The sequence below is a fragment of the Notamacropus eugenii genome, chromosome 2 (genome assembly GCF_028372415.1).
Source record: "Notamacropus eugenii isolate mMacEug1 chromosome 2, mMacEug1.pri_v2, whole genome shotgun sequence".
Classification (NCBI taxonomy): domain Eukaryota; kingdom Metazoa; phylum Chordata; class Mammalia; order Diprotodontia; family Macropodidae; genus Notamacropus; species Notamacropus eugenii.
This window is the reverse complement of record NC_092873.1, coordinates 344,044,059-344,067,849: the sequence shown is the minus strand read 5'-3', so window position 1 is coordinate 344,067,849 and position 23,791 is coordinate 344,044,059. Positions and strand designations below refer to the sequence as shown.

Here is a 23,791-nt window from a genome sequence, read left to right as displayed (position 1 = left end):
TTCATTGTGTTAAATCCAGTAAGACGAAATTCAAGCAAGATGAGTGTAATGTCTTACATTTGGATTAAATATTGACTTCGTAAGTACAAGATGGGGAAGGATTCCTGGTTAAGCAACAGTTTTCAGAAAAATGATCTGGACAACAGTAAAATCAATATTAGTCAGGTGTGTGATGTGGTAGCCAATAAAAGTCTTGGGCTACAGTAAAAGAAACAGTTTCCAGGAAATGAGAAGTGTTTATTCCAAGAGCACTTGCTCTGGAGTCAGAGAAAGATTCTTGCTGTCTTGTGTGACTGTGGGCAACACTCATCTCCCTGAACCTGAGTTTTCTCATCTGGCAAATGAGATGGTTAGACTAGATAGCTTTTGAGGCCCCTCTCAGCTCTAGATCCACTATCTTTTGATCCTTCCCTGGTCAGATCACCTCTGGAATATTGTATTCATTTTGGGGCAGCACAGTTGGGGAAAGATATTGGTAAACTAGAGAGTGTCTAAAGGGGGCATCCAAGATAGTGAAGGGACTTGAGTCTGTGTCATTTGAGAAAAATTGAAAAAATTTGGGCTTTCATACTGCAGATGAGAAGAATTGGAGGTACATGATTATTTTCAGGTATTTGAAGGTCATGTCAAAGAGGGGTTAGACTCATACTGTTTGGCCCCACAGGACAAAAAAAGGAGTAATAAGTGGAAGATACAGAGAGGCAAATTTGGACTTAGATCAGGAAAACTTCCTACTGATTAAAGCTGTACAAAAATTGAATGACTCTCTTGGGAGGTAATGGTTTCTCCTTCTTGGAGTTATTCAGCAGAGAGACTGTATTATGATTTCCCAAGCATATTAGAGTAGGGATTCTTTTGATTTATGGGTTAGACAAGATGGCCACTGAAGTGCCTTTCCATCACTGGAATTCTGTGGTTCTGTGACTTTCCATGTCACCACCGAAGTAGTCTTTCTAATCTTTTCCTTTCATCGGCTGCTTCTAGTCTCAGTGCCGCAACCCTTGCCTTACTTTTGGTTAAATTACCAGTATCTTTTTCTCCTCACTTCTATATCATATTTGAAGTATCTCTGGTTAGAGTTGATTACCAGACACGTTAAACAATCATATTACATTACTGAGATCCCACTAATGGTAACCAGTGACCAATGAATCAAGTAAAAATTCCTGAATATTTGAACTTCATAGTACTGTACCAAATTCCCTTTCCCAGCTGCCCTCATCCCTGCTGGTATCCAACCCTTGCTAAGGACACACCTGCTTTTCATCCTTGTTTAATCTTACCTTCTCCTTTTCCTCAAATCCTTAAGCTGCATATAGCACACCAACTAACTACTCAAAAGCTATTCCTGGACTTATCTACTACCTTGTATGTTTTTGTATTGCATAGACTTTAGTGTACTTGTTACGCGTCCTATTCTGTGTGTTGTCTATTAAGTTTAAATACACAGATTGTATTTTTTTTCTGTATTCTTACAATGAAATTATGAATTCCTTGTAAGTCTGTTTCCCTCTCTGTAAAATGGATGATAGCTATTGTACTTCCTTCCTGGGATTGCTGTGAGGATCATATGAGATATGTATATAAAGCACTTTTCAAATCTCAAATGCTATATAAATGGTACTTATCACTATTATAAGGTATTCCTTAAGCCCTTTTTTCTTTTTAAAATGAAGTCTCTATGAATCATGCTAAGATAACAAGTCATGAAGAAATGTCTAAAACAGGCATCTCCTTTACTTCTCTTCATACCTATTTTCTCATTTAGCATAGGATCCTGACTCTGCAAGAAATGAATATGCTTTGGCTTGAAACCAGTATCTGTGACTCTGCTTTAGTGATATCAATTGTTTCACATTCAGAAGATAGTGCCAAACCATTCCAAAAGGAGAGGGTATGCTTTATACTAGAAATTCCAAAACATTCAAGCATTAACTGATGCCAAGATCCAATTAACTCCTTGGAAATGAAATTTGGTATCTTGTTAAGCCAACTCCTGTAACTGTACCCTTTTCTACAAGATGATTTCTTCATTTATACTTTTTTTCTTTGTGAAATTGCAAGTAAAGACTTACCTATGTGTGAGATATACATACATTATATATGTTTGTGAGTGTATATATGTATACATATATAAAATATACAAATATGTATTTGAGATCTAGTCTCTGAAAGCAATGTAGTCAATTGCTGAAGACCTTTGAACTGAAACTGCGTTCCAAAATTACCATTGATCTTTCAATTGCCAAATCTAATGGTCTTTTCCCAGTTCCCATCCTACTTGACCTACTTGGTCACCTACTTGGTGGTGCAGTGGATAGAGCACCAGTGCAGGAGTCAGGAGGACCTGAGTTCAAATCTCACCTCAGACACTTGAACTCACTAACTGTGTAACCTTCGGCAAGTCACTTAACCCCAATTGCCTCATCCTGGGTCATCTCCAGTCATCCTGATGAATATCTGGTCACTGGATTCAGATGGCTCTGGAGGAGAAGTGAGGCTGGTGACCTGCACAGCCCTCCCTCACTCAAAGCAAAGTCAAGTGCAAGTCATGTCATCATTTCTCTGATGGCATGTTCTTCTTGGGCAACGAAGGATGAACACACACAGACCCTACTTGACCTCTCAGCTGCATTTGACACTGATGATCACTCTCTCCTTTGGGATTTTGTGATATTGCACTCATTCTCCTACCAATTTGACCATTCCTTGATCATTCCTCCTTAGTCTCCTTTGCTGGTTAATCTTCAGTATCTTGACCCCTGTCGGTCTCCCTCAGGACTCTCTCCAGGGCCCTCTTCTCTCTACACTGTCTTAATCACTTCATCAGCTCCGTGCATTTAATTTTCAGCTCTATGCAGATGTCTCAGAGATAAATATCCAGCTCTGGTTTCTCCCTTAAATTTCAGTCTCACATTGCCAGCCTTCTATTGAATGTTTCAAACTGTATGTCCTGGAAACATCTCAAACATAATATGTCCAAAATAGAATTTAATATCCACCCCACCCCCCACTTCAAATAGTTCCTCAAGATTGTAACTTTGGCATCATGCTTGATTCACTCTCCCTTAATCCACATTATCTATTCAGTTGCCCTTTTTTTGTGTTTCTATGTCTCTCTTATCCAACTCCTTATCATTCACGCAACCACAATTTTAGTTCAAGCCCTCATCACTGCTTGCCTCAATTATTGCAATAACCTTCTAATTGATCTCCTGGTGTCAAGGCTTTCTTCCAGTCTTTCTTCCACAGAGTTGTCAAAGTAATTCTTCTTAAGCTCAGATCTGATCATATGAACTTCCTGCTCAATAAACTCCAGTGGCTCCCTGTAGCCTTTAGTCTAGGATCAAATATAAACTCTTCTGTTTTAGCTTGAATGATGCAGCATGGCAAAGCTGATAAAGAACTGGCCTTAGAACTAGGAACAGCTGGGTTAAGTCTCTCCTTTAATGCATATTAGTTGTGTGACCCTGAGCCAACTCGTTTAATCTCTCAGTGTTCTAGGTAATTTTCTAAGAAGGTAAGTTGCAGAGAAGGTGATGACCTGCTTTGTATAGTAGGAACTTCCTTTGATTTGGAATCTTATCTACCAGCTTAATGTGGGTGTGCCTCATATGATTTACCTATCACTATAGCAAAGTGGAGTAACATTTTTCCTGTTCTTCTCTAGTGTTTCATCTGACTGGGCTGCCGTAGTTCAGGAGTCTTATCAATCCCAAATTTGGTAGTAAAGTTGAGAGGGAGAGGGAGAGGGAGAGAGAGCATGGTATTATGGATAGAGAGTTGACTCAGTGTTCATGCTGTTTTAAAGAAAAGAGGTCAAAAGTAAAGTCAGGAAAGCAGTGACAGTGTACTTATTGGTTAGCAAGAAAAAAACCATAGAATTACTATCTTCTTATTGTAAGAGGAGGGGATGTAATTGTCTAGCTTTATTGTAAAAACAGTTTCTCTCCCTAGTAACTACCTGATCATTTTAATATGAATTCATTACACTGGGAGTATATTTTGTTGCTGGATGTGTCACAGAGCCAGAATGCTCCTTTTTCCTGGGTACTACTGTTGTGATATCCTCTGATCTTCTCTTCCAGATTTTGGCTGGACTTTACCTCTTAGAGCTTCCAAAAGACTCTGGGCTTGAGCCTCTGCTTGAGATTTTTTTTTTTTTTTTTTGCAAAATGAAGTAGGGAAGGAGAAAAATTAGAAATTGAATTGGAGAGCCATCAGAATACAAACAAAATGAGTGACTTAAGTTTAGTTTCTCAGTTAATGTAGCTTGATTTGTGTGTACCATGTACAAACAAGTTCATAGATCTTATTTGGGCCACATAATGGCAAGCTGGGTATTTTCTGCAAATGCCCTTAACACCCAAAATTTAGTGCTCTGTCCTGTATTTTTCTTTTTATTACAGATGAGCAGGAGGCATTGAATTCAATCATGAAAGATCTGGTGGCTCTTCAGATGGGCCGACGTCACAGGCTGCCTGGCTTTGAGACCATGAAGAACAAAGATACTGGCCACCCAAATAGACAGGTAAGTGTTGCCCTGGCAGGATCTGATGACCTCTCTACAGCAAGTCTGCCTTTGAGGTGGGAGATGTGTAGTGAAGTCAGGAGCTTCTCTTTACTTTGATGCTCTTGACTAGAGTGATAATTACCCATTTCTCTTCCTTCTCAACCCTTTACTCCCTGGGCTGTTAAATGGTAAGTGAAAATATCTGCCAGAAAAGTTTGTGTGTAAGACCTTTGAACTTTCAACCTTCAGAGCCCCCAATCCTGAACCCTAAACATTATATCTCTGACTCCCACAGTATCTTTCTTGTTTATCTGTAGAGAGATTAGTATGAGTGGATGAACCAAAAATTGACTATATTTGATTTTCCATTTTGCTTTGTGGGTTAACTGGCAAAATGTTTATTCTATATGGGCTTTTTTTCCAAATCAGAATGTATCCAGTCAAGCTAGTTTATTTAAAATTTAATAATAACACATATGAAACTTAGGAAGGTAAATTTCCTGCCCAAAAATATATTCCAAAATCTTGTTTAATATAGTTTTTCCCTTGTCCTTACCACTTTCTCCCTTTCCTCTATTAGAGTAATTGAAAATTGACTTCTTTAAAAAGAGCTCCTATTATTTCAGAAACCTAGGTAATGATTAAAGCCACATGCTCACCTCTAGTGTCTTCTAGCTATTACCTAGACACTTTCTGCTATAAAAAAGGAGTAATAAGCATTTCTTTCCCTACTGAGCAGGTCAGATATATATGCCAGATAATCACCTGTTCATTCAACAAATATGTGAGTTCAATGAATGTTGAGTAAAGATTTAATTAACTTTAGAAGATTCCCTCAGACCTTCTCAGGGTGTTTTTGGCTCCTGGATTGGGTAGGCACGGGGCTATAGATTATTTTTTCTCTGAGGACTGTTGAATATGTCTCCACAGTATTTTCTAGCTTTAGGAATAGTAGGAAGTCCAGAATCCCATTAACCCAGTTAAGTATATAACTTGATTGTGGTGATTAGTTATGATATGATTTTATTTTCTTTATTACTTTTGAGCTTCTTTGGGACTAGAACTCACTTTTGTGTTTTTTATTCCAGCCATCATAGTCATAATCCTCCATACTAATTGTTTTGGGAATTTCCCCTTTTATGACTGGCAGGTATTCAGAGTACCATTTGGAAGGAACATTTTACCAGAATAAGGCCCCACTCCCAGACTTGGGCTTGGTGACCTCACTCCTTTTCTGATATCAAAAGTTTGGTGTGATGCTATCCAGACACTGTCCTTCTAAATAGATGAAATCAAATGGGAAGCAACTATTTAATGGAAAATAGAAACTTTCTTGAGTTTGAAGGGCCAGAGTTATTTTAGAATTTGGGTATATGAAAGCCTGGGTGGCCCCTGGGAGAAAGAAGGATACATCTTAAGAAATGCATGTGATTAGAGCTAAGAAATCATTATGAGGCAAGCCGTGATCTAGCCTTACTAGGTCAGAGAGACCCGCTAGGTTTTTTTTCCTTCTTCTTCTTCTTCTGCAAGCTGGGTGAAGTCATTGGTTGTTTTCTCAGCTGCTTGTGAAGGCAGAAGGTCAATAAAAAGACTGAGTGATCCTGGTGATTCCTGATGAAAAGACATAATTAGGAAATAACCCTACTGCATGGTCTTAGCTGAGAGGCACCACAGTTTATTATATTACATTTTGTCTTTCATCTAGTTTACTTCATTTTATGGAAGATAAAATTGCATTAACAATAGTTTTTTGTTTTTGTTTTTAAAGAAAAAACATAACAGTAGCTGTTCAGCCCACTTGAACAGTCCCACAATAACAACGAGCCCATGTGCAGGGGCCAGTGAAGAAAAGAAAATTTCGGTAAGAAACCACATTATACTTTAAACTGAAATGAATTTTTACAAAATATCTGTGTTATGATAGGTTGGAAGAGTGATGAATTGATTTCCTCAATTGAGTACTTTTTTAAGGGTGATGAAGTTAGATTACTTACATCCTGTTTTTGTAGATAACACATCTCACTTTGATGTTATTCAGTTATGTTGTTGCTGAGTCGTTTCAATCATGTCCAACTCTTCGTGACCCCATTTGAGGTTTTCTTGGTAAAAGAAATTGGAGCAGTTTGCCATTTACTTCTCCAGCTCATTTTCAGATGATGAACTGAGGCAGACAGTGTTAAGTGACTTGCCCACGGTCACACAGCTAGTAAGTGTCTGAGGCCAAATTTGAACTCAGTTCCTCCTGACTCCAGGCCCAGTGTTCCATCCACTATGCCACTTAGCTGCTCTTTCTAGTTATACATTCTCTAAAATTGTTCCTGAATTTAAGGAAGCTACTTAAGTGGTAGAGGGAGACTAGAAATTTTAAAAGAGAAGTGTATTTATTTTGTACATTTAATGTATTTTCTCTTTCACAAAGTAATATTCTAATGCCTCCTTGTGGTATGGAGGTGACTGCATGTTCTCCGAATTATGCCAGTGGAAGACAAACTCTGGAAGGTTTTGTCTTACTAGAAAGATTTCTAGTACAGTTGCTACAATAAAGGGAATCTGCTTTCCTAGAAGCACCCTAGTTAATTATGAAGCGGCTTGTCATCAGTAGGCTTAGCTTCTTGGTGATGAATTCCTTGGCCACAGTAACCCATTAAACAAAGAAAAATACAGAATAGCCTTTAGTTTAAAAACAAAATGACCGGTGGAGAAGCCAAGATGGCGGAGTAGAAAGACACACATATGCTAGCTCCGAACCCACAGCCCATAAAATTCCTGTAAAGAAGAACTCCCAACAAATTCTGGAGCAGCAGAAGCCACAGAACAAGGGAGTGGAGGAGATTTCTGTTCCAGAGAGCTCTGAAAAACTGACATGAAAAGTCCGTCACGCACCGGACCCGGAGCAGAGCCCAGCCCTGCCTTGGCCACATGGCACCAAGAAGAGCAGATCTGAACAGGCTTCAGGGACAAAATCTCCAGCGGCCATGCAGGTCCCTCTACCCACGGGCGCAAAGGTCGGTGAGAGAGTCTTTCTGGCTCCAAGAGGGTAGTGGGCTGTCCCCATAACTCAGGCCCCCTCGGGAGGCAGCAGTGGAGGAGGCAGCAGACAGGGGCTCCCAAAGCAGGCAGGAGCCAGGATCCATTGTCGAAGGTCTCCGCATAAACCCCTGAGGGAACTGAGCCCCCACCTGAGCACCTGAACTTAATCTTACACTGAATAGCAGCCCTGCCCCTACCCAAAGCCCTCAGGCTGGGAAGCAGCATTTGAATCTCAGACCCCAAGTGCTGGCTGGGCGGATCTGGAGGCAAGGTGGGTGTGGAGAGGACACTCAGAAGTCAAGTCACTGGCTGGGAAAATGCCCAGAAAAGGGAAAAAAAATAAGACCATAGAAGGTTACTTTCTTGGTGAACAGGTATCTCCTCCCATCCTTTCAGATGAGGAAGAACAAGGCTTACCATCAGGGAAAGACACAGAAGTCAAGGCTTCTGTATCCCAAACACCCAGAATAAATATTCAATGGGCTCAGGCCATGGAAGAGCTCAAAAAGGATTTTGAAAATCAAGTTAGAGAAGTGGAGGAAAAACTGGGAAGAGAAATGAGAGAGATGAAAGAAAAGCATGTCAACACCCTGCTAAAGGAAACCCAAAAAAATGCTGAAGAAAATAACACCTTGAAAAATAGGCTAACTCAATTGGCAAAAGAGGTTCAAAAAGCCAATGAGGAAAAGAATGCTTTAAAAAACAGAATTAGCCAAATGGACAAGGAGGTTCAAAAGCTCACTGAAGAAAATAGTTCTTTCAAAATTAGAATGGAACAGATGGAGGCTAATGACTTTATGAGAAACCAAGAAATCACAAAACAAAACCAAGAGAATGAAACAATGGAAGATAATGTGAAATATCTCATTGGAAAAACAACTGACCTGGAAAATAGATCCAGGAGAGACAATTTAAAAATTATGGGACTACCTGAAAGCCATGATCAAAAAAAGAGCCTAGACATCATCTTTCATGAAATTATTAAGGAAAACTGCCCTGAGATTCTAGAACCAGAGGGCAAAATAAGTATCCAAGGAATCCACCGATCACCTCCTGAAAGAGATCCAAAAAGAGAAACTCCTAGGAACATTGTGGCCAAATTCCAGAATTCCCTGATCAAGGAGAAAATATTGCAAGCAGATAGAAAGAAACAATTCAAGTATTGTGGAAATACAATCAGGATAACACAAGATCTAGCAGCTTCTACATTAAGGGATCGAAGGGCGTGGAATATCATATTCCAGAAGTCAAAGGAACTAGGACTAAAACCAAGAATCACCTACCCAGCAAAACTGACTATAATACTTCAGGGGAAAAAATAGTCTTTCAATGAAATCAAGGACTTTCAAGCATTCTTGATGAAAAGATCAGAGCTGAAAAGAAAAATTGACTTTCAAACACAAGAATGAAGAGAAGCATGAAAAGGTAAACAGCAAAGAGAAGTCATAAGGGACTTTACTAAAGTTGAACTGTTTACATTCCTACATGGAAAGACAATATTTGAAACTTTTCAGTATCTGGGTAGTTGGTGGGATTACACACACATACACACACACACACACGCACATGCACACACAGAGACAGAGCACAGAGTGATTTGAATAGGATGGGATCATATCTTAAAAAAATGAAATCAAGGGGTGAGAGAGAAATATATTGGGAGGAGAAAGGGAGAAATGGAATGGGACAAATTATCTCATAAAAGAGACAGGTAAAAGACTTTTTCTCTTTTTAGTGGAGGGAAAAAGAGGGAAGGTGAGAGAAAAACATGAAGTTTACTCTCATCACATTCCATTAAAGGAAGGAATAAAATGCACACTCATTTTGGTATGAAAACCTGTCTTACAATACAGGAAAGTGGGGGAGAAGGGGATAAACGGGGGAGGGATGATGGAAGGGAGGGCAGTGGGAGGAGGGAGCAATTTGAAGTCATCACTTCTGGGGAGGGACAGGATCAAAAGAGAGAATAGAAGCAATGGGGGGCAGGATAGGATGGAGGGAAATATAGTTAGTCTTACACAACACGACTGTCATGGAAGTCATTTGCAAAATTACACAGATATGGCCTATATTGAATTGCTTGCCTTCCCAAAGGGATTGGGTGGGGAGGGAGGGATGAAGAGAAGTTGGAACTCAAAGTTTTAGGAACAGCTGTTGAGTACTGTTCTTGCTACTAGGAAATAAGAAATACAGGTAATGGGGTATAGAAAGTTATCTGGCCGTACAGGACAAAAGAGAAGATGGGGACAAGGGAAGGGAGGGATGATAGAAGAGAGGGCAGATTGGTGATAGGGGCAATCAGAATGCTCGGTGTTTTGGGGTAGGGGGAGGGGAAAAATGGGGAGAAAATTTGGAACCCAAAATTTTGTGAAAATGAATGTTAAAAGTTAAATAAATAAATTTTTAAAAATTTTAAAAAAAATGACCCTTCCACTTCTGAATTGACAATAGCAAAGTATCAGAAAAGGGGGAAGAAGATACCAAGAGTTACACAGTTTTTAGACAGTTTATAAACTTTAACTTAGCTGTTAGTGTAACAAATGTGAAATCATTGTCCAGTAACCAGTGAGTAGACCTACTACTGGAGGAAATGAAATTAATCACAACATTCTTGCTATAAATGAAACCAGCTAAATGGTGGCAGCTAAGTGAGTTGATGAATCATGGATTCAACTTGGAAAGGGAAATACAAGAACTGGTAAAGTGGATTTAATTATGGTCCAATGGGCAACAAGTAATATCATTTCATGGAATTGATCATCTCATAATGCATTGCTCATAAAAGGTCACTGTGAAAGTTATTGTTATGTAGCATCATCATTACATGTGATGAAGTAGTAGAAAATTTCAAAGATCTCATTAAGATCTTCCATATTAAATATTGCCACTGGTGACTTCAGTATAAAGATGGAAACAGATGAGAATGGCAAGAAATACATTGGAAAATATGGATTAGGAATTCATAAGGAGAGAGGCCAAACATCTGTATTATTCAATAACTATTTTATTGAAGAAAAAGAATTGGTATTATTGGACATAGGGAACACTGGATACATCACGATGAAACTGATCATGTTTTAACAGAAAAGAAATGACTTGTTAATAAGATGGGCTTCATTCCAAGATCAGCCATTTGTGATAGACCAGTAACTTGTTAATGCAGAGATCAAAGTAAGTAGAAAGAAAAATAAAATGAGAAAAAAAAGATATGGCAATTAAAACACTGCATTCTCCTTTCATACAGAAGTTTACCTTATATAAATTAACTGCAATACCAAGGAACCAAAAGAGCTTACAAAGCATCTTAGTTAACCTACTCTTGACTTAGTTGAGAAAATGTCATGTGGAGAACGATGAGAGTCAAATAGCACACTGGTTTAGTGTATCATCTTATTTGTACAACTTTGTGGAGAAGGAATTATCCTTCCTTTGATTGAACATAAAAGATTGAGGAAGATTGAGCATAAAACAGAGAGAAACAGAGTACGATTAAAAATAAATTTTGAAGAAAGCTCAGTGAGAGGCCCAACTAAGCAAAGACATCCCAACTAAGCAAGGACATTTAAGATTTACAAAGACGGGGCAGGGGAACAAACTGAAGAAAAATAGAAAAGGTCTTCAAGGATTTTTATAACAAACTTTCCACCATCAAAGACAGAAGAGTTATCACGTTTGACTTTAACATCATAGTGCTAGATATACTTATAGGGGAAGTAGAAATGCACTGAAGAGAATAAAGATGGGGCAAAGAAACTAAACTAGCCCAAATGGACATAAAGAAGATCTTCATAGAGTCCCTCTTTTTCTTTGGCTTCTTCTTGAATCTTCTGCATGAATCTTCCTGATCTCACCCAAACTGCTTTCCCACTCAAATGCCCATATATATTAACTACTTTTTACAAACACACACACACACACACGCACACACACGTATATTTACTTGATATTTATGCAGCTTATATTTAAATATGTGCTTGTTGTCTCCCACATTAGCATGTTACCTCACGGATAGAGATTGTTTCACTCTTTGTACTTGTATCCCCTGCTCTGTAACATAGTACTTGGCATGTGAGATCTTAAAAAATACTTGTTGATTAATTGATAAAACTTTGCTGTAGGTGATAAAATTGTGAGAGCATTGCAAGATGGATTCCCAAAGGAGGGAGAGATACTGAAAGTATGGGAAAAAATATGAGGTTTTATTAATATGGGTGGGGGGGAGCAAGCAAATAAATACCATGAATTACTGAGCTATGTAGCTGCTTTCCTCTCTATTAGATTTTTCACAGGAAGATGTTATATTTGATTCTAGAAGTGTTAGGGAACAATTGAAACTTACTGAGCAGGGGAAGGTGATATGTGCAGACCTGCACTTTAGGAAGACCACTCTTCCTAAAGCTGAATGGACTGGAATGGGGAGAGACTTGTCAGCGACATCAACCAGCAGGAAAAGTCCAGATATGAGGTGACAGAGGTATGTACCAGGCTAATAGCAGTACCTGTAGGAAAGAGGACTCCTTCCCTTTTCTTTGGCTAGAGGGAGCCACTCTGTAACCCCTGCTGCATGGAGGAGTAAGCCAAACTAGTGCTAGTCCTCACTGGGAGAGACTCAAGCTCCAGGTTTTCCCCTACTTCTTAATATGTGGTGAATTTACAAAGGAAGCCAAGTTACCTGGGGAAATTCTGGCACTGAGTTTAGTTCCTAATAAAAGCATGTGCAGGGTAAAAAAAAGTGATGAAAGGATTAAACATTCTTGGTCTACAGTAGAGTACTGTTCTGTAGGACTAGTCCTTTTGGTCTGATCTTTGAAATTTCTGGAGATAATAACCTAACGCTAGAAATTCCAGTAGGAGAGAAATCTATCCTCACCTCTGCCAATTTATCTCTTCTTCTTTGCCTTGAATTTTACTCTGTGGGTAAGGACTAAAGCAGAAGAGACTACCTCTTAAGTTATTTGCCAACAGGGGAACTTGCCAGGTATCTTTCAAGAGTTTGAAAGTCAACTTGTTCTGCTTGGCTCCAGAGGTCAAAGCTAGGAGTAATGGGGAGACATCACAGAAGCAGATTGAGGTTTGATATGAGGAAAAACTTCTGACCATTTAGAGGTATCCAAAAGAATGAACTGCCTCATGAAGAAATAAAGTAGTGACTGAATGATCACTCATAAGGAATAATGTGTAGGGAAGATACTTATTCAAATATTGCTTAGACTAAAAGCCCTCCAAGGTCCCGTCCAAGTCATAAAAGCTGCAATTCATTGAAAAAGATAGTTACTTATGCATTTAATTGGTGTTTCTTTCAAATAGACTAATGAGAACATATTAAAATTAAAATTTTATTTTCAATGCTCATTTAAAAAAAATTTCTGGCCAAGATGGTGGAGTGATCAGTAATTGCTATCTCCCTCCCCTTGTTAATCTTGAAGAGCCCAGAGAATATCTCCCCTGGAAAATCCCTGGAACAGTGGGAGCAACAGAAGGGTTAAACAATCTCTTAGACTGTGAGGCTGGGAAAACCGCTAAGGAGAGTCCCTCTTGCTGTGGCTGAAGGGGACCAGTGCAGGATTAGAGCTGTCCCAGACATCCCCACCTCAGCAAATTGGGAGAAGATCCTGAACCCCAGGGGGATGAAGCCCGCAACTGCCAACACCAAGACCCCAGGCTTGTCTTAGCACCCCAGGGAAATAGAGAAGACACAAGTGGAGATAAGATCACCAACTGCTGAGCTTGCCTATGCTCTAACTCTGCAGAGGAAACCTCCGGTATCCAGACCACCCCTCCCCCCAACTTAATGCAGCTAGCTCCAGGGTAACTGCAGGGAAACTCAAAAAAGACCTCACCTGACCTCTGCTTTCCAATACCAGCCAGCTCAGCACCAGGTAAGCAGCAGCATTTTAGTTTCTAGCTGAAAGAATTAGAGACCACAACACAGAGGGCCTCAAGTTTTAGGCACAAGACTGTGGGACAGAGCCCTCTGTACCCCAGACACAGAGATCTACTTCAAAAGCCAGGAAAAGGGTGATTATAATAAGTAAGAAGCAAAGTAGAAAAGAAAAGAACGTAGAATCTTTCCGTGGGGATGAGGACCAAAACACGAATACCAAAGAGGTCAGCACTGAGACTGTATTCCCATCTGAAACTTCAGAAGGAAATATGTGGTCTGAAGCACAAATTGCCTTCACAAAGAACTCAGGAAGGATTTTAAAAGCCAAATTAGAGAAATAGAAGAAAAACTGACCAACGATTGTAAAAATATGAAAAAAGAAATCACAGAAGAATTTAAAAGGACAATTGGACAAATGGAAATGGAAGTACAAAACCTAACTGGAGAAAAAATTCTTTTCCTTTTCAGAAATTCATCCTTGACATAAGACTCAAAAATGTACATTAGAGATAGGAGGAAGATGCAGAACCAGGAGGGTGAGAATAGATGATGGCTTCCAGGAAGAAGGAAGAGGAGATTTAAGATTTTTCATATCACAAATAGCCATCAAATCTGTTTTCAATTTGGAATTTTGCAAATGAAGTGATTAAATATCCATACCTTTTGACCTAGAGATTCTATCTGTAGGCATATACTCTAAAGAGATCACTGATAAATGAAAAGGATCCTATAAAGCCTATGAATGGTAAACAGTGATCTATTCAGTATTTCTCAGATTCTCTCCTCCCCTCCCCCTCCCCCTATCATTTTCCCAACTTTATGCTGAGATTTCAAGAATTCAAATGGCATTTCTACTATAGCAGGTTCATGGCATTGGTGGAAGTTAGTCTTACCACTAACCATTTTCGTAATTAAGATAGTCATGTTGCCCTTTTTTCCTGACATTGTTCCCTGTTACCTTTTCATATGATTTATTTCCTGAAGGAACCTTACAGATTAATCCAGTCTAACCCCCAATTTTGAAGAAGCTGAGATTTCGGTTAAATGACTGACCCAAAGTTATATAGCTAATTATGGTGGGGTTAAGATTTGAACCCAGGTCTTCTAATTCTAAATTCAGTGTTCTTTTTGTTTTTTTGAGTTACATCGCTTCTGTTGTCTCTTTTATATATTTTCTGTAACCAAATTAGTTGTGGAGGGATGGGCCTAAATTGTTGTACTATGATCTCTCCCAGCAGCCTGAGCACCTCCTAGTTGCATTTTGTCTCTGCCACTAGATTGTGAGCTCCTAAATGGTGGAAACCATCTTTTGACTTCTTTTGTGTCCTTAGTGCTTAGCACAGTGCCTAGCACATCATAGGATCGTAATAAATCCTTATTGACCAACTGACAATTCAGTTTATCCAGGTTCTTTTGTTTTTATATTTGTAATACATGAGCACTATGCTACATGCTATGAGGAATAGGAAAGAAATGTAAGACATAGTGTCGATATCTGTTATCTCTTCTGGCAGAATGAGACTCACATGAAGCATTTAAACAGCAACCTAAGTTTGTATGTGATTGTGCCAAAGTGTATGGTACAGCTAAAGAATGGTTATAGGAAATCAGATTAGGAAGGAGAAAACTCTACAGACTGGAGTCATTGGAAAAGCTAATCTTGAAAAATGTTGGGCTTCAACAAACAGTCTTTGAAGGATTGATGGGTTTTATATAAGTAGAAAGAAGAGTCAGTGGATATTCTGGATGGGAGAATAAGAACAAAGGCATAGAGAGAGAAGCAAGCAGGTGAAAAGAGGAGGTCAGGGTTTTAGGGTTCTCCATGTGAGCTGCTAGGAGGAGGCTTGATAAATCTCAGGTAGATGTGCTTTGAGTGCTAGACTCAATAAGCAATAAAGAATTTTAATTTTTCCCTGCAAATGTAATATAGAAAAATGCTTAGCTTGTGACCTCACCCAGAAATGCATTCATTTTCCTTAATTATTAGAGGGGAGCTTTTTGGAAGAGATTTGAAATATGCTGATCCAATCTAGAAAAGGGAGCCAAATGAAATTCTAGATTCCCTAGGTTATAGGTTATAGCCAAATGAACAAAATTACCTTGGCCTCAGAGGTACCTAATCACATTGCTGTCATTCAAAGTCATACCTAGAATATGGAAAATTGGGGTGCTTACCTCAGACTGCATGCCTAAGGGGAAGGAGGAGGCAGCAGCAAAAGAAGCTGGTTTTGTGTACAATAGCAGTCTTCATGTCACCCAGTCTGTCTCACTGAGGCAACATGGATAGCTGAGATTGACAGTAATATCTCATTTTCCCATTTCATACGTAGTCTTTCCCTGCTGGCTTCCTTCCCTTCTAGACTTCGCAAAGTTCTTCAGTTTGCTGTTTATTGGCCTCATCAGTCTCTGCCTTACAATCTCACTTAAGAACAATTTTCCATCAACTTTTCCACAAACTCTTCCAGAAAGAGTGGTGATTCTGAGATTTTTCCTTTTTCTCAGTGTCTCCCATTTAATCTTTATATACATTGGTAGATGAGCTAAGAGTCAGCTGGCTGTTCTGCATCCCCACCTGGAAGACACTCCCTCTCCTTGCCTCTGCCTCAGAGTCCCTTTCTTCATTTAGGATTTATCTTAAGCATCATCTTCTGCATGAAGCCTTTACTTATTCTCTACTTGCTAGTGCCCCTCTTCTCAAAGAGTATCATGTATTAGCTGCTTTATGCATATTTGTATTTATTTACTTTATATTTGTGTTGCATGCATTTTATATATATGTATATATGTATGTATGTACTTGTCTCCCCCTTTAGACTATAAGCTCCTTGTGAGTAGGGATTTTTTCATTCTTTGTGCCTTATATTCCCAGTGCTTAGCACAATGCCTGGAACATGGTAGCTGCTTAATAAATAAGTGTTTGTTGATTGATTTAGTTGCTTGTTTAACACTTGAATTGCTGCTAGTAGAAAGTACAGTACTTATATTTGTGTACTACGGGGGAAAAAGAGAGCTGCTTTAAGTTTGATATCCAGATTAAGTTTTATCATTACTATAAGGAGTGATACTGCAGGGATGATACTAGGGGACATAAAGAGGAAAACAACTTCATTTAAGAGATCCACTGTCTTCTGTTAGCTCTTTTGGGAATGTCAGTCTCTCTTGACATTGCTTTACAATCAGCTAACCCCAGGTTTCTCTTGTACATTGAAAGTACAGTTCCTTCTAGTTCCTGGGGAAGGAGCCCTTAATATATAACCATATTTTGCCTCTCCACTCCCTTTTTTACCACTCAGCTGTGCATTCTACTTGCTTCCCATTTCCTTAGATTTCTAGACCATCTTCTCTCTAAAGCTCACCTCATTCCTCTTTTTTCCCCCACACATTTTCCATTCTGATGCTTACATGGAATATAGTAGGTGCCTTTATTAATTTATTAATGCTTGCTTGCATGTTTTATCCTGTCTACTTAATCTCTATGTCTTCTTAATTCTCTGGTAATCTTCCTTTTCTCTGTTTCCCTATGTATCTAATTTTGTTTTTATCACCCTATACTTCCCTTAAGATATGCTTGTTTTTCATTTATGATACCTCCTCCTTTGTTATCTACTGCTGTTACTGTTGGTTGTGTTTTTTGTTCTGATAATGACAACTAAAATCATTTTAATGAATGTTTGTTAAGTGTCTGTTATGTGTAAGGTACTGTTCTTAGATACTGGAGTTAGAGGTAAAAATGAAAATCACAAGTATACAGGCAACTGTTAGAATAGATCGGAAAGTGAGATGTAGGCAAAGGAAAGATGCAGACATAGTGTTCTAGGAATATTTAAGAAGAGAGAGAACACTTTCATGGATGGATGGCTACGTGGTGGAGGTGGCCCCTGAGCTGATCTTTGAAGAAAATAATGATTCTAAATGTTGAAGATGAGGAAGAAAGGGTATTCTAGGAATAAGGAACAAACACTGTAAGTGTGAACAGGTAGCAGATGACCTGTTGAATTCTAGAAATAATTTAATTAGAAGGAAGAAGGGATATAAGCATTTGTTAAGCACTTTACAAATATTATTTTATTTAATCCTCACAATAACTCTGAGAGATAGGTGCTATTATTATCCCCATGACTTGGCCAGGGTCATACAGTAGGTGTCTGAGTCTGGATTTGAATGTTCCAGGACCATTGTTTCTTAACCCAAACAGAGAGTATGTAAAGAGGGAGCTGTGAATGACCCAGCACTGGAAAGTGAGAAGATAGGAGTTTGACATATAACCCTAGAAGGTCAGTAAATCTCTCTGGACCTTAGTTTCTTCCCTTCTAAATGAGTTATGTAAATCAGGTAATTCCTAAGGTCCTTTCTAACTCTGATAGCCTAGCATTTCACTATGAAGGCTGTCCTTAATGTTAATTTTAACCAAATCTCACCCATGTAAAAATGCTGATAGGGGAAGAAATGTGCAGCATGATCTGATCTCAGACCTCGTCCCCTTGAAACCATGTCAGCTGTTTACACCAGGGGAATAATGGAGACTCAGCTGCCAAGGTTCCATAAGGAAGGGCATGGTAACTGCTCCAAGGGGAATTATTCTTACTGAGAGGTAATATGGCAGAGATAATGTCTGCCATCACCTGGAGAAACAGAGGGTACTTGCCTACAGTCCTACCATGAATGCAGGAAGGGAGCATCATGGACACAACAATACATGGGGCACATCATTCTAGGGATTCTACTCCTTATGTTACAGCCTTTTAGGTTAGCTTCAGAGCTGGTAGTCTGGAATGTTGGAAAGAGAATGAGATGTCTGTATGGACAGAAAAGCCAAAATACTTCATCTGGGGTGGGCTTGTCAAGCTATGCTAAAGATCTAACTAGGACCTTTCTTGTGAATGTGCCTATATGTGTATTCCAGCAAATACGTATTTGGAAAATCACCAACCAAAGTGAGCATCCCTAACCTGTCTTTCTCTTTTTCTTGGCAGAGTGACGTAAGGATCAAGTTTGAGCACAGTGGGGAAAGGCGGTAAGTGTCCCTCCTCCCTGGTGATGAGACACAGATTTGGTAAAGCTCTTAGGACATGCACTGTTTAGAGAGATGAGTCTTCCTACAGTAGGTGGTCTCTGGGTTCAGGGAGTCAAGGCCCAGAAGAGTAGTGGCTATACAACAGGCTTTCCAAGAGACCATCCATTCCTGATCTGGGAACTGGAAGAGGTTTTTACTGCTGTATTTTTACTATTATACTATGGTAAAATCTGGAGTCAAGATTGCACTATTCATTTGTTGGTAGTAATGGTTGGGAAAAAAGCCAAGACAAAGACTTTGTTCAGTCCTGCATGCATCCTGCCTTCAGTATCCTCTTAGGCCTCACTGCTGAGAGGATAAGAGACAGTGAGGGTAAGATGGGATCATTCCCACCACTGATTCGGAAGCTCCTGCTTTGTTTATAATGTCTACTTCAGGGTTAGCTGAAGGCTGGCATGGACCTATAAGCTCACAGAGTTCTCTAATATACCAGTACACCAATATTGTCAATCATGAGAGGCTTCATAGATATGACAAGGAGACAGAAAGGTTTCCTTTCTTTTCTCCAGATGTAAGAGCCTTTTAGTGACAGTAGAATAGAAAGCTGTCAAACTTCTTTGAGCAGAGATGGGAGAAGGTAAGCTTTTTTTATCTCCAGTAGGAAACACCCTTTCTCTACCACTTCTATTTCAGTTGTCTTGCATCATGAAATAAGAAAATGCTTTCTAGTCGTAACAAACAGAAATGACCTTTTCTGAAATTAAATGTTTCTAATACTGGTGCCAGAAAGTTCAGATCCTGGTACTGTTTGGTGTATTTCTTTTTTCATCTCTCTCTCCCCCTTTTTTTTTTCTTCTCCTTCCCGCTCTCTCTCTCTCCCTATCCTCCTCCTTTTTCTCTCTGCCCCTCCCTTTCTCATCTCACTCTTTTCCTCCCTCTCTTTTCTTTCTCTCCATTCCTCCCTCTCTCCTTCCCTCCCCCTTTTCTTTTTTCTGCCTCACTTTTCTCCTCCACCCACCCACCCCTCCCTAGCAAGACTCTTTTGTACCTAACTGAATCTCTGGGAATAGCATTTCTCTTGGTGTAAAGATCATTTCCCCTTAATTGTCAGAGGCATACAATCTACTCTTGATCTATGTAACATAGTCATTGGTGATTCTTTGCCTGTTAGCTGTCTCCAGCCTATTTTGAAGACTGCCTTGTGCATTCTTGGAACAGTTCCAATTCTTTTCCTCCCAAAATTTAAGAGAAAGAGTGCATGTGACTCCAAGAGGATGGTGGACCAGTTAGTTCCTGTAAAAACACATGGAGAAGGAGATGAATGACTTACTTTAAAAACAACTCAGTCATTAACCTGAAGCATAGGTTAACCTTCATGTTAACACTATTACAGAGTGAAAATATGGCAGCCATTTAGCCTATGCCTGAGAAAATCATGGTCATTGTTTCTTGCCAGTGTGCTATCTCAAATGCCCTGATACCATATTGGGCTTTCAGTGCTGTTCTCAGATTTGTAAAGAGAACAAGCTCACTTAACTCTGTTCTGAACTCAGCTCTGCTGTGCTGTTTGTTAATAGCTCGGAGGTTAATTTGCCACTCTGACATTATTGCTTTTTACACTTCTGTCCCAAAGTAGTGTTTGAGAGAGCTTGGAACAGGAGAGATTTTTCAGAAGAAATATTGAATAAAAAGCTCAGTTGTATGTGAGTCTAATTATGCAGTTTACGCTTGCCTGAATTCCTCATTCCCAAAGTGGTATGCAGTTACAGTGAGCATACTTGAACTGAGAAAGTGAATGTGTGTTTTGGTATCAAAGAAACTGCCAGCTCTAACCACAGATATTTAAGGTGGTCAGGCAGGAATGGACTTCTGTCCTGAATGGCAGAGATTTGGTGTCATAGTTTTAAAAACTAACATACTCTTTGTATGGAGCTATTTGTAGGAGCAGTGGCATTTCAGTGTTTGTGTATAGTGCATATGTTTGTACAGATCTTAAGTACACCAGTGCCAAGTGTAAACTACCTTATGCCAAATGACTTTAGTCTCATGTATTGATTTCTTTTAAAAATACATTTTTATTGATATCATTTGTTTTTATATCACCTACACTGCTCTTCCCCCACCCTTGTGCCATCCTTTACAATGAAGAATTAAGAAAAAATAAATAAAAGCCATAGGGTTAAACTAATCAATCCATCCAAAAATCTGAAGTTATCTATAGTGTTCCACACCCACAGAGAAGAGAGAGGCACCTCCTCATATTGCTTCTTTGGAACCAATCTTGGTCATTTTAATTTCACACCGTTCAGTTTCATTTGTTTTATTATTAATCTTTCTACTCATATTGTTGTAGTTATTTTCCTGCTTCTGCTTATTTCAGTTATAATTATAAATTCTGTGGCTCTTTTTGATCTACCTCAGTCTGGATTTGAGATTGGCTGAGAGAAAAGGACAGGGAAAGGTAATTTCCTATCCCCAGCCCGTAGTTTGCCCACGGGCTTTTTTTTTTATGTTAGAGGTTCTCAGAATGTGAAAATGTACCTTCAAGTAAACTTTATTGGAAACTTAGTCTGTAATAGCAGTAATGATACTTTAAACTAACATGATAGGCTTTAAGGACAATCCCCAAAGTTCCACTACGATAAGCCTGCCCAGGAAAACTGAAGAAAATTTGCTGCTTAAGAATACTGAGCAGGTGTCTAGCCTTTCTGTGGATGTGCCCAAGGCAGAAGGAATGTCTATAGTGGTTAATAGGAAGCTTAAGAATAGCACATTAAAGAATAATTGAGAAAATATAACTCCTTTTCCTCTCTGCATAAATGGAGGAAGGGAAACTATAGGTATATATATTTTCAGGTACTCCTGATGTATTCATTGGTTTTGCTGAATTGCTCTTTTCCTTTTTCAATTTTGTTGCAAGGGATGGATCACTGGGCAAGGAATGGGAGAGGGATAAATTTTGAAATGAAAGTGATATAAGAACAAGATATAAAAAGATTTTTCAAAGACTAATGCAACTACTGCTCTTGTTGTAGATGAATCATTTAGCAGTGTCAGCTACAAAAATGAAAAAAAGTTACTCTTGAAAGGGAAGTTTAAGGAAATTTGTATTGCTTAGAAGTCTAGCCTAGGATTCTCTTCTGAACGTCGGATTATTCAAGTGACAGTCACAGGCATCTACATAAAGGACAGTGGAAAGGACCTTTCAGATCATAGAGCTGATTCATCTAGTCGGTCTTTCCTCTTCTTTATCATATCTTCCCCTTCTATATTTCCTATGGTATTTGTGCCATAGCTTTTTAAGCTTCAAAGTGTGAATGTTGTGATTATACTTGGTGTTGGCAAATTTAGGTCAAGCCTTAGTGGTTGGTGTAGATAATCCAGAAACTGGAGTCTTACTACAGTTCAACAACCTTTTCAATTGTAACATGTATGCCATTGATCAGCCTAAGATATGGGTGAACACACCTGTGAGAAGTAGGGGGGGAAATTGAAGAAAGGGAGAAGAAAAATAATTATATATCCTTCTATCTCTCAAACACATAGCTTACTGGCTCTTTTTCTACTTTTCAGAATTATACCATTTAGCCGCCCTGTGAGATATGAAGATGTGGAACAGAAGGTGAAGACAGCATTTGGGCAACCTCTAGTTCTCCATTATATGAATAATGAGGTAAGAGAATAGAATGATAGCCCTGGGGCCAAGATGAGGACAGTTACCCATCTCCTTCCTCCTTGTTCAGATGAGGACTTTTTTCTATTTTTCCCTTTCACATCTGTATTTTTCCTTCTTTGGAATCCATCTTCATAGCTCTCACAGCAACTTGATTTCTGCTCTTTCCTCTAGGGGAGAAAATACAAGCATCTCCATTTCTCTCCTTCCTGTTCACAGTGGGTAGTTCTGACTCCCATGGTGTGATCAAGGTCCTCTGAGTCTCCTTTAAGCTGTGTGAGGGGATCTCCATTCTTTCCAGCTTTGTGCACTGCTTCCAAGAGGAAAGGTGGGCTCAGTATTGGGGACAGGGCAGCTTGTTGGGTAGAGTCCTCACCCAAGAATTAGAAATTCAGGTTTCTGTGCCCTGTGGATCAATTTTTGATTACCCGCAGGTAAATTTTTTATATTGTAGTTTGTTTCAAATCTTAGTTTCAAGATTTTATTGAAAATTAGCACCTACTCGACTTTGTGACTTTAATCTCTCAAACTCTCCCTTATTTACTTTTACTTTGGGTTTAGGGAGCTAGCGGGGGGTAGGGGGTCCTTCTTGGGATTTATACTACTTTTGACCTTTTGATTTCTTCCCTCCAGGGAAGGTTTGAAAAATGGCAACTGGGTTTTTGTTGGTGCATTGAATAACTAAATAAGTTGTTCGTACAGTTTTGGGATTATCTGTGGTACATTCTCTGAGTGCCTGCTTGCTAAAAAGGCAAAACTGAGAAAAAAGGTATTTATTTCCAACATGGAGTGGAAACTTCACTGAATTCTTCTTCTCTGTGTCACTGAGATTCTCACATACTGTGCTTGTGAAGTACAAGCTTTGGATGATCCTCCCAAGATGGAAAAGTCTTACATCTGGGTTTGGTGGCAGATTCTGTCTGCTGCCTGAGGGCCAACTTAGCTAGTCTCCAAGTGGAGAGGCTCCTTATCGAACTGGTCATAAAGAATAGGATTTTTCAGAGTTTGTCAGTCATAGAGCAGCTGCTATCTTCATCAATGGAGGGAGAACCCACACCATCAAAATCACAGATCTTGTCAGGTAGTGAAGTACAGAGCTTATAAGAGTTGAGCAAGGAGTCAACTTTATAGTTCCTCTTGAAGCATCTTTTCATATTATCAATCAAGCATTTATTAAACAGCTACTGTATCCCATCTGGGATACAAAGGAAAAAGTAAAATAGTCCCTGCTGTCAAGGAACATACATATTTTAAGTATACAAAAGCCTCATGATTTTGTTTGAAATATATTAGACACTTTCCGTGTTGTTTGGGCCTGTAAACCTGGGACAAGAGGTAATGTTTTAAGTTTGAAGCCTAAATATTTCTTGTTCGTATTATAACATCAACAATTGGATGTATTGCCTTGTAATTCATGAAAATTAGAATGTCCAACTTTCCATTTTCTGCGTGGAATTAAGAAGTATAGAAAATCTGGGAAACATAATGAAATCTCTTTTGGAATAGCCTTTTTGTTGATAGTGAAATTAGCAAGAGAATGAATTTTTTACCTTAAACAGAATTTGAGTCAAGATGGGAGAAATCTAGACTTCAGATTAAATATTTAAAACATCAAAAACATCTAGATAAATACTGAGGTCTTTTAAAAAATTTTTTGGTTAAATATGCCACATCTGT

At 39.0% G+C, this 23,791-nt stretch overlaps 1 protein-coding gene across 1 annotated transcript in view; it reads left to right on the top strand.

Moving 5' to 3' along the window:
- The window catches only part of MAP3K3 (mitogen-activated protein kinase kinase kinase 3), a 94,624-nt gene that overhangs the window by 15,057 nt on the left and 55,776 nt on the right, over window positions 1–23,791 (top strand). The window contains exons 2-5 of the mRNA XM_072645843.1: window positions 4,410–4,531; window positions 6,282–6,374; window positions 18,401–18,441; window positions 22,015–22,114. Coding sequence (XP_072501944.1) covers window positions 4,410–4,531; window positions 6,282–6,374; window positions 18,401–18,441; window positions 22,015–22,114 — 356 coding nt within the window. The remainder of the gene's footprint in view (window positions 1–4,409; window positions 4,532–6,281; window positions 6,375–18,400; window positions 18,442–22,014; window positions 22,115–23,791) is intronic.